This window comes from Marmota marmota, unplaced genomic scaffold (genome assembly GCF_001458135.2).
Source record: "Marmota marmota marmota unplaced genomic scaffold, marMar, whole genome shotgun sequence".
In the NCBI taxonomy this organism is placed as follows: domain Eukaryota; kingdom Metazoa; phylum Chordata; class Mammalia; order Rodentia; family Sciuridae; genus Marmota; species Marmota marmota.
Window position 1 is genome coordinate 62,775,284 of NW_025999968.1, and position 16,540 is coordinate 62,791,823.

At 50.9% G+C, this 16,540-nt stretch overlaps 1 protein-coding gene across 1 annotated transcript; it reads right to left on the minus strand.

The window, feature by feature from the left end:
• On the minus strand, positions 1 to 10,560 carry LOC107136176 (PTTG1 interacting protein; the record flags this gene model as incomplete). Its single annotated transcript, XM_015478372.2, has 5 exons — positions 1 to 1,857; positions 4,778 to 4,824; positions 5,609 to 5,783; positions 7,265 to 7,373; positions 10,501 to 10,560. Coding segments are annotated over 5 exons (429 nt in total), but the record flags the coding sequence as incomplete, so codon positions are not given.
• Between the last annotated feature and the right edge of the window lie 5,980 nt (positions 10,561 to 16,540).

Genomic DNA, 16,540 nt, shown 5'->3' on the forward strand with positions numbered 1-16,540 from the left:
TTTAGTAAACAAAAGCAGGCACAGAACCATTTTATTGGAAACTGGTTAAAAGTAAGGCACTCTGAACACGGCAGTCTCCTCAAGCTCACAGTTGTGCGGCTCCCTTAGCCTCAGTTCAGAGAAAAGCTCAACCAAGACCAGCCTAAGGTCACCTGATGTGAGAATCAAATACACTGTATTTAAAAACAGGTTGCTCTACTTTAACGCAGCAACCTCAATGAAAGAAACTGTGATTTTACATACATACTATCAGGTTAATACAAAGTTCATTAAAGCCTATTATGACAGCTGCCATCACATACTTAGGAATGTTTCATAATACTTTAAAAATTACTATCCAATGCCCAAGAAGTCAGAAAAATAAGACTGAAGCATTTGTCAAGGAACACATCCTTAGTGTAAGAATTGGCAGAGCCACTGCCGGGCGACCTGCCCGTCACGAGGGCCACAGTCACGGATGCCGCCCACAGCATCATCAGGAGCGTGAGGACGGAACACGCTGCTTGCCACTGGTGCTGGCTACCTACGTTCCCGGGGAGAATTTTTTTTTTTTAAATTCAAAGCAACCTGGCAACTGGAAGTATTGTCTAGTATCTTTTAGGAAAAGCATCTAGCTGTCCGTGCCACCAAGAACGTTCTGTTCACTACTCATGTGTCTTGATTTTAAAGAAATGCACAGCCTGGGGCACCTGGAGCTTCTCTGAGAACTTACAGTCGCTGCCTCAGACAGAAACCCTCCCACAGCCCAAGATGAAGTGCAGCTGGAGTAGGTGGCCTGCTGCGGGCAGCCCACCTGTGGCAGTGTGTGGAGGACCTTCGGCAGGCCCCAACACACCGGTGTCCTGCATACTGGGCCTTGAAGAGGGGCTGGCCTATGGATGACCTTCTCCCTTCTTGGGGTAAACGTGCCAGGCCCATGACCCAAAATGACCACCTCTCAGATAGCCTGACAGGCAGGCAGAAGTCCAAGGCTTACGAGAATATTCCCAAGGACGTATGACAGCCCAGGTGCTGGTGGAGCGGGAGGGAAGGTGAGGTGGGCACCAGAGCACCCACTCCAGCCCGAGGGCAATTTGTGTTTCCATGGGGAAAGACTCTCGGGTCTTTAATAGATGTAAATTTAAAACTATCATCTCATAAGGGTCTGATCTTTTACAAGAATATCTGGGGGTGGGAATATTTTGGTGATGGCATCCAAGAATTATTATTATTTTTAATTAAGGTGATTTTAACTATTCTTTAGTGCTATTCGACGTAGTTGCAGTGAGGAAAGAGATCCTTATCAAACTGTGTATGGGACACTATTTTCTACAAAAAGCTACCTGCATTAAGACACACCAAGGTTCAAAGAGATGGGCACACAGAAGTGCCACCCATGGATTTTTTTTGGGAAATGAGAATGGCTTGCTCAGTTCGCCCATGACACAGTGAAGGTGACTGTCCCCATCACTGTGTGAAGCTTGCTGGTGGAGAGAGGCCCTCGGGACCTCTGCTGCTGCAGCAGAACTGCTGGCACATCGGACTGTGGACTGCTCACCTGGTCATCAGCTTGTAGACCAAGACAGGCAGACGACAGTGAACGGAAAACAGCAAGGGCCCAGCGAGATTAATGTCTCGAGCAGCTAAATACAGAACAGAGGCAGGAGGGACAGAAGGCCACAGCCGACAGGGCAAGAGCAGGATTGTCCTCTCAGGGCAGCTTCCAGGACTCTGCTGGAGGCTAGCCCAGGGTGCAGCGGGCTCCTGACCTGTGCTGGGCAGCATGAGCCTGCAGGAGGGCCCAGGACCGCCTAATCTTTCGGACACATACGCAGTCGTCCTAAAACTTCTCATATGGGTTTTGTTCTTTAAACAAACCTGAAAGAAAACAGACTTGAATTAGAAATGCACTCACTCAACTGGAAACAGAACGCCTGAAAGCAATGTTGGCTGGCTGAGTTTCACATGAACATGTACTGAGGCCGAGGAACGGGTTCTCCGCAGGCCAAAGCTGCCGGACCCTTCCTGAAGTCAAACCACAGTGGACTCTGAAACTGAAAACTTACCAGAAACAATAATGGTGACAGATCCTAACAAGTGAAGACTGACTTGCTGAAGAGAAAGCACAAAGAGAAAGCAAATGCTTCCTTTGGTACTGGCTCCTAGAATTATACAGAAAAACCAAACCAACCTCCTCACTCTGAATTTCCTATAATTGCTATTAAACTTTAGAATCAAAGTTACAAAAGGAAGCCGACCACCAAGGTGACTTGAGCATTACAACATAACTGGGATAAAAAGAGAATGTATGCACAAAAGTCAGTCCGTGGTACTGACCCCAAACCCGACGTTTCCTCTTCACTTTGCAGAAACACACACACACTCTGTGTGACAAAATGACCGGGAGCCAGCGCAACAAACCTACTTACTGCAGGTCTGCTGGGGGCGGGGAAGCAGGGGCAGGGAACACGCGGGCAGGGCAGCAGGAGGGTGCGCCCGGTCAGGACTGTTTGTGCAGACCTCGGGGGAGGAGGCTGCAGTCAGTTCTGGCCCATAGCCCAGACACTGAATGCACACAGGAGCAGCCATGCCAAAGCCTTAGTGAGAGAAGAGCTCCTGGCTCTCATGCCGGTTTGGAGGCAAAACACGAGGCAAGCCATTTTGTGATAACAAGTTAAATGCCTTCCAAAACCATGAGAGGCCCAAGGACCCTGTTAGCTGACCAAGTCAACCCAAGTGTCTTCCCCTACCAGGACCTCCGGGGACTTACTCCATGCAGCCAAGGCTGTTCAAAGTGCAGGCCACTCAATGGGCTCTATTATAAGTGAGCAAAAAAAGCAGAGGCCCAAGGAGAGGGCAAGTCCAGCACCACCATGGCAGGAACAGGCAAGCAGTACGACCCACCCAGAGCCATGCACTGGCCTCTGCCCACACAGAAGTCAGGCAAAGCCAAAGTCCAAGGGTGCGTGGCAGTGACCAACACTGTGCTCTGTGTGCACGCGTGAGCATGCATGTTCACCTAGTCTTCTATTCATATTCACACTCATCAGTGTCAAAAAGCTCCTCTGGACTCTGAAGTAAGCTGCGTCCAGCCAAGGGGTGGTATGGATGCTTGATGTCCTGCTCTACATGGGAGTCGCACCAGGAAGTCCAGTCGCCACCCACACTTGGAGCCAGGGGGTGCAGAGGGCCAGGTGATGGCTAGAAACAGGCTGGCCCTGCGGCAGGGGCAGTGGGGATGGCAGGCTGGCCAGGAGAGAGCAGGGGCCAGTGCAGCAGCCTGGAGCAGGCGAGGGCAGGAGCTCCACCAGCTGCTGCGCATCCCCCTGGAAGGAGAGGAGTCCCGGGCCTCGGGAAAGCAGGGCCGTCTCTAGCCTGAGGCCACACGCCAAGCCAGCAGGGTCAGTCCTGGCCTTTGCAACCCAGTCTTGGCTTCTTGTGCACAGTGTGACTGGGAAGCGGTCTGACCAGTTAGGACAGAGACCTCCTGGCCAGCTGACAGAGCTAATCACTGTGCACAGCACCAACACCAGCAGCAATGGGGGCCCTGTGGCCCCACCACAGGGAACTAAACCCACACATATTTAATATTTTAACAGCTCACACCTGGAAGCACCACACAGTCTACTAGTGCTACTGGGTTCTGTTCTCCCCCAACCACAGAAACCAAGGAGTGATAATAACGATCCCAACGGCTAAGATCTCAAAATATCGCATTTACTTAGAGGACTCAAACTGCATTCATTGGGAAAAGATTCTGAAATTCTCTTCAGGTGACAGGTACGGTGGTGCATGCCTATAATCCCAGCAGCTCAGGGGGCTGAGACAGGAGGATCCTGAGTTCAAAGCCAGCCTCAGCAAAAGCAAGGTGCTAAGCAACTCAGTGAGACCCTGTCTCTAAATAAAATACAAAATAGGGCTGCGGATATGGTTCAGTGGGCGAGTGCCCTGAGTTCAATCCCCAGCACCAAAAAAAAAAAAAGAAATTCTCCTCATAGGATTTCACCCTTAACACAGTTCTCCAGGACAGCACAGGGCCTCAGTGAAGGAAAGGACAGGGACCCAGAGGCCTGGGTTCCTGGACAGCAAGGAAGGCAGTTGCTCATATGCCCACCACCATGCAACCACCAAACCCAGCACAGAAAATTCTGGAACTTGGTGGCTTCTACATCAGCTCAGAAGCACAGGAGCACAGAAGACAGCAGGGTCCAATGCTCCCAGCAACATGTGACTGGAGGACAAGTTAATGTGCTGGGTTTCCAGACCCTTCCACCAGGATGAAAGGTTTACATGAGACACACACACCTCATTCTGACCCCTTCAAAGCCACCCCAAAACAAGGCAGCAAGACCAAGCGTCCAGGGGGAATAGTAGAGGCACTGATAGATCAGCTGCAGCTCAGGCCAGTGTCTGAGAAAGGAGGGCTGTCTGCTGCACTCAGCCCACAGGAGGAGGCAGGCCAGGGTGAAGGGCTTGTGAGCTGGACAGGGAACCAGCCTCACTGTGGTACAGGTGCGCCCACTTGAAGGCAAAGAGGAGGATACACCAGCTACTGATGGCCTTTCTGGAAGTTACCATACTTCAGGAACAAACAAGTACCCAAGAAAAAGAAGTCTGGCCGAGATAAACGCCTGCGGGGGTCTCTCCTCTGAAGACACTCGTGCCATCACGCGTTAAGCACTGAGCCTAGAGTAACACCAGCTGCTGTCCTCATGTAGGAGAGCCACAGAGAGTAGCTGCGGCACAAGACATGGTACCCATTCCAGGACAGCCCAAAGGAGGTGCAATGGAGCCTTACCATATTTTTTTCTGATTTCGTCATGTCTTGACTTCATCTCAGCTCTCCTAAAAAGCATAAAAAACATCAGGTAGCATCAAACCACAATGCACAACACTGTCTCAAAAAATACACGCTTCCCAGGAGACCCAGCTGGGTGAGCTGAGCCATCAGACGGGCCCACTAGGGCAGCACAGGGTGGCAGAGCAGTCCCCAAGGCTGCTCAGCATCCAGTCTCCTCATCAGTACACCTCCTCAAATGCCCAACACTGTGATCTTTTACAATCTCCTTTTGTACAATGAAAATGCACCAACCCCGCCAGGTTCTGAGGGTGGTTAGGAAAACGCAACTGCAGACATGCATCAAGTGGCCCAGAGGGTGGAAACCTCAGGAGGACACCAGCTGCCAGTCTGAGGGGACAAGAGCCCCTCCAGCTACCAGGGCTTGAGGCCCCTGCACAGGCCAGCAGAGTGCTGTGCTGCACAGTGTCAGGGTGACCCCATCCGTGCCGGAGCCTCCGCTTGCTCAGCTGAGTAGATGGGGCAGGGACTAGAGGGCTCAGAAGCCCAGACACCTCTGCAGGCTCAAGGGCAGTCATTACATCACAGGAGCACACGTCAAGCCAGGCTGCACCACCAGCTGCCTGCCACCAAGAGAAAACCCACAGACGAAGGCCTGGGCCATGGCTAGAGCCATTCCGCGAGATGCCTGCCAGTTTCTCACTCTTTACATAGCCTAGGACCACCCTGTGGACACTGAGCACATTCTCCTTTTTAAAAAACAAAATTCATGACTCATAAATGTTTCCAGATCTGAGTTCCCTAAAGTAAACTCCCCTGCTGAGACCTCACCTCTCCTCCTGCCGGACCCTCCTTTCTTCCTGCTCTCTCATGGCGCGCTCGTCGTCCTTATCTGGTTTCTGACTCCTCTTCCGCCGGCGGCAGCAGCAGCAGCAGCAAACAGTGATGCCCAGGAGGATGATGCCCCCCAACACTGACATGGCGATGATCAACGCCTGGAAGTTCACTGGAAATCCAACAGCTGGAGTTAGGACTGCTTCAGGTATGGGACCTACCACTGAACCTCCCTCCCCTCAGCCGCCGGGGCAGTCCTGGTCTGTGGCTCCTGGCACCGCGTTCCTTAGACATCTATGTGTGACTTACAATTTCTAGGTTAACCACATGAATCAAAGGGACACAACAGCTTCTTTTACTTGAGATTGGAAAGATGTTCACAAACTAACGAAGATTAACAAAAACCAGCAAGAAGAAAAAGAATCGGGCTGGGGTTGTGGCTCAGTGGTAGAATGCTCGATCCTCAGCACCACATAAAAATAAATAAATAAAATAAAGGTATTACGTCCAACTACAACTGAAAAAAATATTTAAAAAGAAAAGAAAAAACCCACCAAGCTGTCTATTTGCCCTGTCCCAGGACAGCCTGAACTCCTAACATAGTGGAACTGTAAAAACAGGTTAGGCACCCTGAGGAAGCTCTGTTTATCATTTAAATCAACGTCAAGAAGATTACAACCACTCCCCAGAAAAACAAACTTCTTTCAGGGGACAGTGACCACCAGACCCAAAAGGAAGGAGCTTGGAGAAGCAGCCCAAGCCACAGGCCATGTGGGGTGGTCTTCAAATCTGAGTACTATCGATTCCCCAGGGTTTGTTCAATGTGGCTGCCTAATGAGTTTCAGTGGTGTGACTTGCTAGTTCAAGCCAATCCAAAACAAGTTTTACCATTTTCTTCAATTTTCCTTAAAGGTCTTTATAAACTGAAAGTAGTCAATTCTACTCAATTCAAACCAGAGCCAATTAAAGAACATGCTGTACAGCTTTTACAAACATATTTCCATCACCCAGTTAGAAGAGTTTACTGAAGACAGCTTTAAGAACAGATTCTCTGGGCGGTGGTGCACATCAAGGACATCAAGAAATACCACAGAGAGCTGTCTCCCTAGGCTGCCGTCCTGGCAGGTCTGGAAGGTGGCAGTTTGCCAAGAGAGTTATTTTTAAGGATAAACACCCACCCCCAGGTAGGCCTTGACCCCTCTTGGCACCAGGAGATGCTGAGAGGCCCTCCAAACTCCCACCACTACGCTCCTATGATGTGGACCCCCAGCTCACAACCCCCTTCTCACACATGGGACAGGCACAGTATGGGCTTGTCCCCAGCAGCAGGTTGCAGGTCTCTCTCAGCCCTCAGAAGTCACCAGATAAGCCAACCCGAGCTCATCTGGGAATCAGGGAACCCTCCCTCTTGCCACTACAAGGCCATCTCCCTCAGAACCTGTGTGACTACAGATGCTGAGGCCAACTATACTGAAGGATTCCTTCAAACTCCCAGGACCTGGCCGCTTGACCTGACACCAGATGACCACTGGCTTCCTGACTTCTTTCTCTCTAGGAGTGTCACAGAGTTACGGCAGCATGTTACACTACCTGAGATGTGTTAGAATTTTCAAAACAGCACCATTTTGCAAGAAATAAATGAAAACAACTCACCCCAGCAAACGCCCCAGCGTGCAGAGCTCAGCTTGCAGAGAGAGGCAGGGGGCAGTATTTTTCTGACGGGGTATTCCAAGCAGGCGTTATTAGCGTTGCACCACAGACACTGGAAAAGACCAAACGAGAACACAATGCGAAACCCAGAGCCAGCCTGCCAGGACCTGGCACTTCTCACCACCTCCACCGCCATGGGCAGCAGTACCTCTCCCCAGATGACCACAATGGCCTTGGCCCCAACTCGTGTTTCTCATCCTTGCTGCCCTTCAGTCAATGCCCCACACAATGGCTAGGAGTCCTGTCAACAACCCTTGTACCTCAGACAGCCTGCACAACTTAACTGGACTTGGCTACATAGGCTGGCTGTTGTCCAGGGAGCACATTCCCCACCCCACTGTCCGCCCTTTGGTGCCGCTAGCCTGCCCTGCTCACATGCCTGCTGCCACGCTGCACCAGCACAGGCATCTGTGCACACAGGCCTGGGATGCAGCCTGGCCCCCAGTGGGCATTCCTGAGGTGCCTGGTGAAGGAACTGGGGACCTCAACGATCACTGAGAGGTCCCTCCTTACAGTGGCACTGCATCACTACAGCTTGGAAGACAACGTGGCCAGGGCTCAGAGGCAACTGCCTGAGCTGAAGACCTATGGGAACCTCACGGTCGACGCTGAGCCCCACAGGGTCATGGTGAGGTGCAGCTGTGTGAGATGGCACCCTCACACCTGCAGTGGTGTCAAGAGCAGGGCAGGAGAAGGCCCACCAGACGCCACAGGTGTGCACAACAGTCTGGGCATGCTCCCAGAGCGGGATGCCAGGGCAGCTAACACACGGGACGGGGCTGAAAAGCCGCAGCCCCAGCAGCACCGAGCTTGCCAGCCTACGCTGGGGCACACCTGCACTGCAAACCCTGATGCTAACAGCATTACAGAACTCTTCTCCTGGTTTTTTAAATAATATTTATTTTTTAGTATTAGGTGAACACAATATCTTTATTTTGTTTCTATGTGGTGCTGAGAATTGAACCCAGTGCCTCACGCATGGTAGGCGAGCGCGCTACCACTTGAGCCATTCTTCTATTTTTGAAAAATATTTTTTTAGTTGTCAACAGACCTTTATTTTATTTACATGTGGTGTTGAAGATGGAACCCAGGGCCTCACACATGCTAGGCAAGCGCTCTACCATTAAGCCACATCCCAGCCCCGGAATTTTTAACAGGACTAAAAACAATCACAATATTTTGATCTTAAGTTAGGGTGAACATCTATTACAAAAATACTAAAGTGTACCCTGGGCTCCCTTCCCCAGGGCAAGAGCACAGCAATGCCTTAATGTCTTGTTTCCACACAATTCAGAGCACAACGTGGTAACAACAGTCAGACCCTGTGCACCTGCCATCTGGAACATCTTCCACTCCAGAGGTCAACCACTTTTGGCTAGTCTTCCATTTTCAAATCCTACTTGGTCCTCTTGTGGCCTCCAGAAGCCTGAGTGCACTCCAGCAGAGGCCCAGAGGGTCTAGGGCTAGCCCTCTGTACCTGGCCTTTCTGGTTTGCCCTGTGGCTAGTGTGGGGTCAGGACTCAGCTCTCCAGGACTGGCCCCACCTATGTGACCTGGCTGGGTCTCTGTGGACTCTGTTGTCACCACACCTACCCAGGGCAATACAGCACAAACCAGCTCTAGACTACAAGGCCAGGTCTGGCGACAAGCTATTTTTATGGCTGAAATGACTTCCAATAGGAAAGCCAGAGTCAGAAAACAAACAGCCACAAAACAGTGGTGTCAAGACAGGCTGCCCAGGGCTGGGCTGGGCTGGGCTGAGTGGTGGAGCGCTTGCCCAGCATGTATGAGGCACTGGGTTTGATTCTCAGCAACATGTAAATAAATTAATTAAAGGTCCATTGGTGACTGAAAAATAATAATAAAAAAAAAAAAAGAAAGAAAGAAAGATAGGCTACAGGGGCAGTTAATCCTGATTTTCAGTCCCACTAAGTGACAAGACACATCACAAACCGCACCACTGTCATGTGGGTGAGAGTTGTTCTTTAAAAACATACCACGCAGTGGAAATCATCTGCCACTCAGTTCCTGCTGCTTCGCACGGCTGGGGAAGAAACAGGCTCTCTAGTCCTGAAAACCCATGACAACCTCCTGGAGATGGGGGAGGAGGACTCCCTGGACCTCAGAAAGAGGCCACAGAAGGCTGCTTTTGGTCCCCACTGCTAGCCTTCTCTCAAGCTACTACAGGGCTCTGGACTACACAGGGTCAACTGAGAGCCCCTTGGCCGGCCAGAGCTGCTGAGAGGTGGCTGAGGGCAGGCCACCGTGGCAGAAAGGCCAAAGGCCCCGAACCAAGCCGACGTTCGTGCATCTTCTCAGGATCTATGTTGGGGTATCCCCACAGCTGGCTCCTACTTCTCCCAGATGGAGTACCCATTTCCAACAAGCCTAGAATGACCCATCTACAGGGAGACAATTGGGTCTCTGACCCACCTCATAAAGCAGAGGCTTGGGCAATCTTTCTCCAGAATGACCACCCTCTTACTGAGGGCACGTAGGGATTTTAAAAGGTTGGGGACAAAATCCAAACATGCTGGCTGTCTTTTCAGTGGACAGGCTGGCCCCAAGTCTTTCAATGACCTGGCAGGTGCCTCTCCCTAAGCACCCTCTCCCTCCTGTAAGAGGAACTGACGCACCCCACAGGCCCTGACTGTGGAGGGAAGGCATGGTACAGTCGCAGACAGTGGCCCAAGGTCCTCCTGATGGGGCCCTATGAGGGGGGTGGTTGCCACAGCACTGAGCACAAGTGGGCAACAGAGCCTTGGGCCTGCTGTGGAGGCCCAGCCCCTCAGTGAGATGAAGTCACCGTCCCCAACAGACTCTCAGGGCTGACGGCCCTAGAGGGAAGGCCTGGCCAGGAAGTGGCTGTACAGCAGATGCTCAGCCCAGGGACTCTGTCTCAGCACTGGCCACCAAGCACCAGCACTCCTGAGCTTGCCAACGAGCTCCAGGAGACCCTGCCTGCACACTTCCTCCTCGCTAACACCTGCTGCAAGAGTACAGTCACCCTCGCTGCCTGTGTGGCGAAAGGAAAGGAGGTGCAGTGTGCCCGGGAGAGCCCGACAGTGTCTGTAATGGCCGTCACCACGAACACCCTACAATCTCTCTACACCCACGTGTCTCCTGGGATAGAGGAAGCCGGTCCCTTTCTGGTCAGCGACCTCATCTGTACTACTTACAGAGACATTCTTCAGGCACTCCTCACAGGATCTGTTTGTGTACTGAGAACAACCTGTGGGGAAAGACAGGCATCGTGAGGGTCATGACGAAAGACAGCTCACAGGCGGGGCAGACCTCTGAAGGAGTTCCAGGGCCCTCGGCACCAGCCTGCTTTAGGTACGCAGGAAAAACATCAACTGCTGCTGCCAGCAGGGGACCTGGAAGAGCAGAAGCAAGGATCTTCAGGGAAGAAAGGTTCCAAACACAAAAGCTGCGCTCTGCCGCTGGCCTCTGGAGAAGGTGAGCCGTGGGGCTGCGCACCACCATCAATGTGACCTGAGCAGCAGGTCTCAGCACCCCTCCAGGGAACCAGGAGGCACGGCAATGCCAGCAACACTGCCCACAGCAGCCAAGTGTGCAGACTTACCGTTAGGGTCTGGACCCCCTCACCCAGAGGCTCGTGTGTTGAAGGCTTGGTCCTGGACACAGCAACGTCCAGAGGTGGGACATTTAGGAAATGACGAGGTCATGAGCTCGCCCACATCAGTGGGTTAGTTCATGTGGGAACTGATCATGGGAATTGGCCACTGGAGGTGGGGGCCTAGTTGAAAGGAGTGGGCCCTTGGGGACTACACTGTTCCTGGCTGCCACGAGCTGACAGCCCTCCTCCTCCCACCCTTGTGCCAGGACGTTCTGCTCTACCTCAGGCCCAACACATGGAGCCAGCCCACCGCTCTCGTCAGGATGGCCAGGTGCAGCCCAGGTCCCTGGTGTCCCTAACAAGGAACTGAACAAGGCCCACACAAGTAACAGGCAGAGTACAGAACATTTACTGCAAGTAGAGGTGGAAGTGGCGCTCCCTAAGAAGAGCAGAGTGGGCAGAGCAGGGGTCAAGGCCCAAGGTCTGGAATTAGGCCTTCCAGGCTGAGCTGTGCGGCTTCTCTTCCCTGAGCAGACCTGACTGAGGACCTCACCCCGTTTACCCCACTGATTACTTAGATACCTAAGTAAAATATTGCCCAATTTCCCCCCTTGGTGACTTTGGAAAACCTAATTAAAATACTGCCCAGTTTACCCCCATTGGTCATTTAAAAACACTGACCGGTGGCAAATGTCATGGTGGGAGTTGTTATGGTAACGGAACTTATCTAAAACAGGGACATGATGCTCGTCTCCCTGTCTTTCCCCCAGCAGCATCTTTCTTGTGCCTGCCTCTGCCATCTCGGTGTCCCTGAACTCCTACCTAAAACCTTTGAAACTGTGAGCCTAACTGAATCTTTCCTCATGCTCTTCATCTCAGGTATGTGTCACAGCAACAAGCAGCGATCACGTTTACCTAAAAATCTCATAAGCCTGTGGCCAGCCTCCCCTGGACAGGGTTGTTCTCTCCAATCCCAAAGGAGAAGCAATGGCCTATCAGCCTGTTCCAGTCACGAGGAACACCTGGGACTCTGCCCACTAGCTGCAGGAAAAGATCAAACTCCAAGTGGCTACCAGCTTTGGAACACGAGTTAGTCAGAAGTGAAGACTAGGGTCACACCAAGAATTCCCCACAAGCTATTGGTCAACTGCCAACTGCTTCTCCCCACCACGCCTTGCAACACACAGTGCAAAGAGCTCATGCTCAATGTTGCTGGTCGCCAGAGAAATGAGAATTAAGGCCCCGAGGACAAGCACCTGCACACCCACAGAACGGCTAGAGACTGCCCTGCAAGTGGTGACAAAGACAACAGCAACAGAGCCTGGCTGATGCCGCCGTTTTCAAAACCGGCCTGGAGGTGCTCAAAAAGCAAATAGGCACCCTTTATGACTTGCCAATCCCACTCAGGCACTTCGCCCAGAGAAACGGACACACGTCACAGGAGACCCCAGCAGGGACGCTCACTGCCACAGTACAAGTTAACAATGCCACACTGGAAAGAGCCCAGAGGTCCATTCTAGGAGGATGGACAGGCAGGCCAGAACATCCACAGTGGAACACTTATCTAGTCACAAAAGACAGAAAACAGACGACGGAAGAACACTCATGGACTGAGAGAAGGCGCACCTCAAACCCACGCCCCACAGCTCCACAGCTCCACACGTGGGACTCCTCGGCCCTCAGCAAGGGAAAGGCTGCGAGTGCAGCCCTGGGTGGGAGAGGCAGAGCACTCTGGACTGATGGTTGCTTCTGGCAGGGGTCAGGGTTATGTGGGGGACTCGTCCAAAGGCACGTTCAACTTTCCTGCACTTCACCAAAGGAGAAATTCATCTTGAAAAACAAGACAACCTCGGATAATGACAGGTGTGACAGTACAGGAGGTGTCTACTCCAGGTGCACTACGGGAGGCTGCAGCTGGACCTGGACAGGTGGGCTGGCAAATGTGCAGACCAAACCTAAGTGGAAGGACGAGAACAGGAACTACTCAATTCTTCCCTGCCCTCCCTCTCTAGGGAAGACCTGAACTAACAGGCCCACTGGAGTCCTTCTAGTTAACAGTCCAGTTTCTCTACGTTTTACTTCTCTAAATGAAATCTACTTCATCTGAAATAAAAGCACATTTTGACCCCTACCATTCCACAGTGACTGTCACTGAATGGTGCTATTCTCAGTCTCCTGCTATGTACTGTTGATCTATGTTGGTATTTTCTGTAAATCACTTTAAATACTAGGAACAGAAGATTTTATTCAGTCCCAGGAGGTAAAGAAAACTGACCACCCATTTTTAAAAGTCGCCAGTGTCTTGCTCCAAGAGATGGGAAAACACAGCTATGGAGCAAAGAGATGGCTGAGCTCCCCGACCCTGGGCAGTGAGGGCCTCGGTGAACCTACTGACAATTCTGACTGGCTTCCACAACAGACAGCTGGAGGGCTACTCCAGATCAGTGACTGACTCAAAACCAGGCAGTGTGACATACTGGTTTCAGGAGTGGGGAACAGACATATCAGGGTAACTGGTAAAATCTATGTATGGACTACATGTTAAATCAAGTATTGCAAATATTATAATATCAATGTTCCAAATATAATATGCAAGTATCAGTGCCAAATGTCCAGACTGTGCTAATTATATCCACTTGTGCAGAAGAGTGTTCTTGTTCTCGGGAGAAATTCCACCCAGGGGTAAAGGGCCACCTCAGCAGCTTATTCTCTGGGTTGGCTAAATAATAATAAGCAATTTGTCAATCTGCAATAAACACTCTTAAAGAAATAAAATATAAGTATTTTACCGTTAAGACACTAATAAGGAGACAGAGACAGATGACCAAGCAACCCAGCACTGGGATTCTTGGGCTTTCCTGAGCTCAGGAGCTTCCTCACGGCCCCAGAGGGAGCACGGGGCCTGCCTACCATGCCCACTCTCCACTTCTGTTCACAGGTCTACAAGCAAGAACACCTTCCTCCTCATCAGTCAAGTGGCCCGGGGGACAGTGATGATGATATAGGGACCTCCTTTCACAGGATCTTCATTCTGATAAATGTCTTGTGTAAACTGAAAGAAACAAGCTCCAAGATACACTCTGGGTTACGGGCCAGTCTGAGTCAAGGAGTAGATGCAGAGGAAGAGGAAGAACTGCCCAGCGGCTCTTCCCACCCTCCTCCTGTGCACACCAAGAACAGGGAGGTCTTCACCGTCAGGCAGTCCTTGTTAAGATGAATTCCAAAATGGGAAAGGTTACTCCATTCTCCTGATGACATCACACCTCACCATCTCGAATAGTAAGGAAGGAAATACAATAAGCACTGTTATTGCTCATGAGAAAGGCAGTGTGCATTTTTCAGAAGCCACAGACCATCCTTACTCATCATGGGATACAGAAAAACAAGTGCTGGAAATAAGAAAACATGCCTGTGGATTTCCTAAGTGTAATACCGAATGTGAATGTCTGACTCCTGTGACTCTGAAGCTTCACTTAGAGTCTACTGATTAATTTTTCAAGAATTTTCAGACTCATTCACTTTGGAAATTAAATAAAGACCAAAAAAAAGTTCTGTCAGAATATACTAAATCATTACAACTCATTTTTAGCGCTTTTCTAAAGTTTCAGGTAGGTCAATTAATTCATTATGAACAAAAGGACATGCTAGCACATGAGATATACTTTTTAAAAACAAGGAAACAGTAGGCACCACACGTCTGTAATCCAGTGGCTCACGAGGCTGAGACCAGAGAATCTCAAGTTCAAAGCCAGCCTCAGCAATGGCGAGGCACTAGGCAGATCAGTGAGACCCTGTCTTTAAATAAAATACAAAAGTAGGACTGGGGATGTGGCTCAGTGGTCAAGTGTCCCTGAGTTCAACCCCAGGTACAAAAAAACAAACAAAAAAAAAACAAGGAAACAAGAGAAAATATTCTTTATCATGCAGCACCTGTCACACACACCCCACCACAGCTTTGTGCCCACTCTGCACAGTGACAGGTGCAGAGGACACCTTCATTGTCAATTTCAGGTGAAGAAAGAGGGCAGCCACCACTTCAGTAGGCAATGAGGTGAGATGTGATAGTGTCATCAAAACCACTTGAGCATGCCACCACGGCATCTTGTGCCTTAACCCATGTTTCTCAGGGTGGGCAAGATGCACCTCCACGCCTAGTCCCACTATAAGGACACACCACTCTTGACAACAGCCACTGTTCCTTAGAATGCCTGTTGAAGGTTGAAGCTGAAGTCCTAATAGGGACTGTCTTCCCTAGATGAAGTTCTTGGATTCTATAAACAATTAATATGGGATCCAAAACCCTATCAAAGTCTCTTTTAATTTCATGAATATTGCTCTAAAGATCTTCAATATAGTTACTAATGTCTACCCTCCACCAAATCACACAGAGAAGTATTTAAAAGGTATTAAAAAGTGGGGGTGTTGGATGGCATGACACCGTAAAGTACCCTTGTAAAGACAATGTTTTAAACACTAGTAGTCATATTCCCACTGAACAATAAACAGTAACAATCTCATACCAAGCCCATGTTCTGTAGAAAAGTAGTGCTCCTCTCCAGGGACAAGGTGAATGCAGACCCGGAGGGCACCTAGGTGAAGAACAGCTACACAGGCATGAAACTAATGTCCCTTTCAAAATATCCCCAATAAGAAAACAGTCTGCCCACCAAGGAGGGCAGCCACCACCTGGAGAAGGAAGTTTCTTGGTTGACACACTGAAGCTGCACTACTGGGTGAATTCCCAAGTTGCCCTTGAGAAGTCCAGGGCAGGAAAAACAGAGTAGCCACACCCAGCTCCTCAGGTTGCCTTCCTCACTCCCACTCCGGCAAAAAAGCACACACAGCCCTGTCTTAGGCCTCCATGACTCTCCCAGATGCCCACTGTCTGGTGAAGAGCATTCACTGTACACTTGTGCTCACAACTCAACTGAGACCCCAAGCCTGTACAGTGTTAGTTGGTGTCTTCAGCAACACACTCAAAAGACACCTAACTGAAGTCACTAACGCATTAGAAATGCATTAGAAACAAACACTACGCAATGGATAACACTCAAAAAGGTCACAGAGAGAAAAGGTGCTTTAGAGTCAAGAGAACTGACAGAGGCTGATCTAACACGAGTTGAAAAAAACAATAGCCCCTCCAACGGGGCCAGGTCAACCCTAATTGCAAAAGTCAGGAATCAGGCGAAGGTGACACCGAGGCTTCCTTACTCATACACAAGTGAGCACCATTTCTAAAACAGGTCCAACGAGACCCTCCAGCTTAGAGCCTGGAGGGAGCCTGCCAGGCCCTGAGGCCAAGCTCTGCTCGGCCCTGCCCTCCAGGAAGCCACCCTCTAGAAATGCTGCTGGGTTCTGCAAGCGAGTGCGCACTTTCCGCCTCCACAACCCCTGCACCCCGCGCCCGCCTGTTTCTTGGCCGGTGTCTGGAGGAACTCTGTGGGTCACCACTGGGGCCCCGCAGCTGGCGCGGGTGGGACCCACGAACGCAGAGTGCCCACCGCACGTCTACCGCCCGAAGACCCCGCACCGCCAACTTCCAGGCAGAGGCCACGGGCCCGGAGCCGACCAAGCCTCTCCTCCGCGCCTTTGGGGAGTAAGGGCCCGCCAGCGTCCGCCGCTGTCCGCGACCCCCGGGG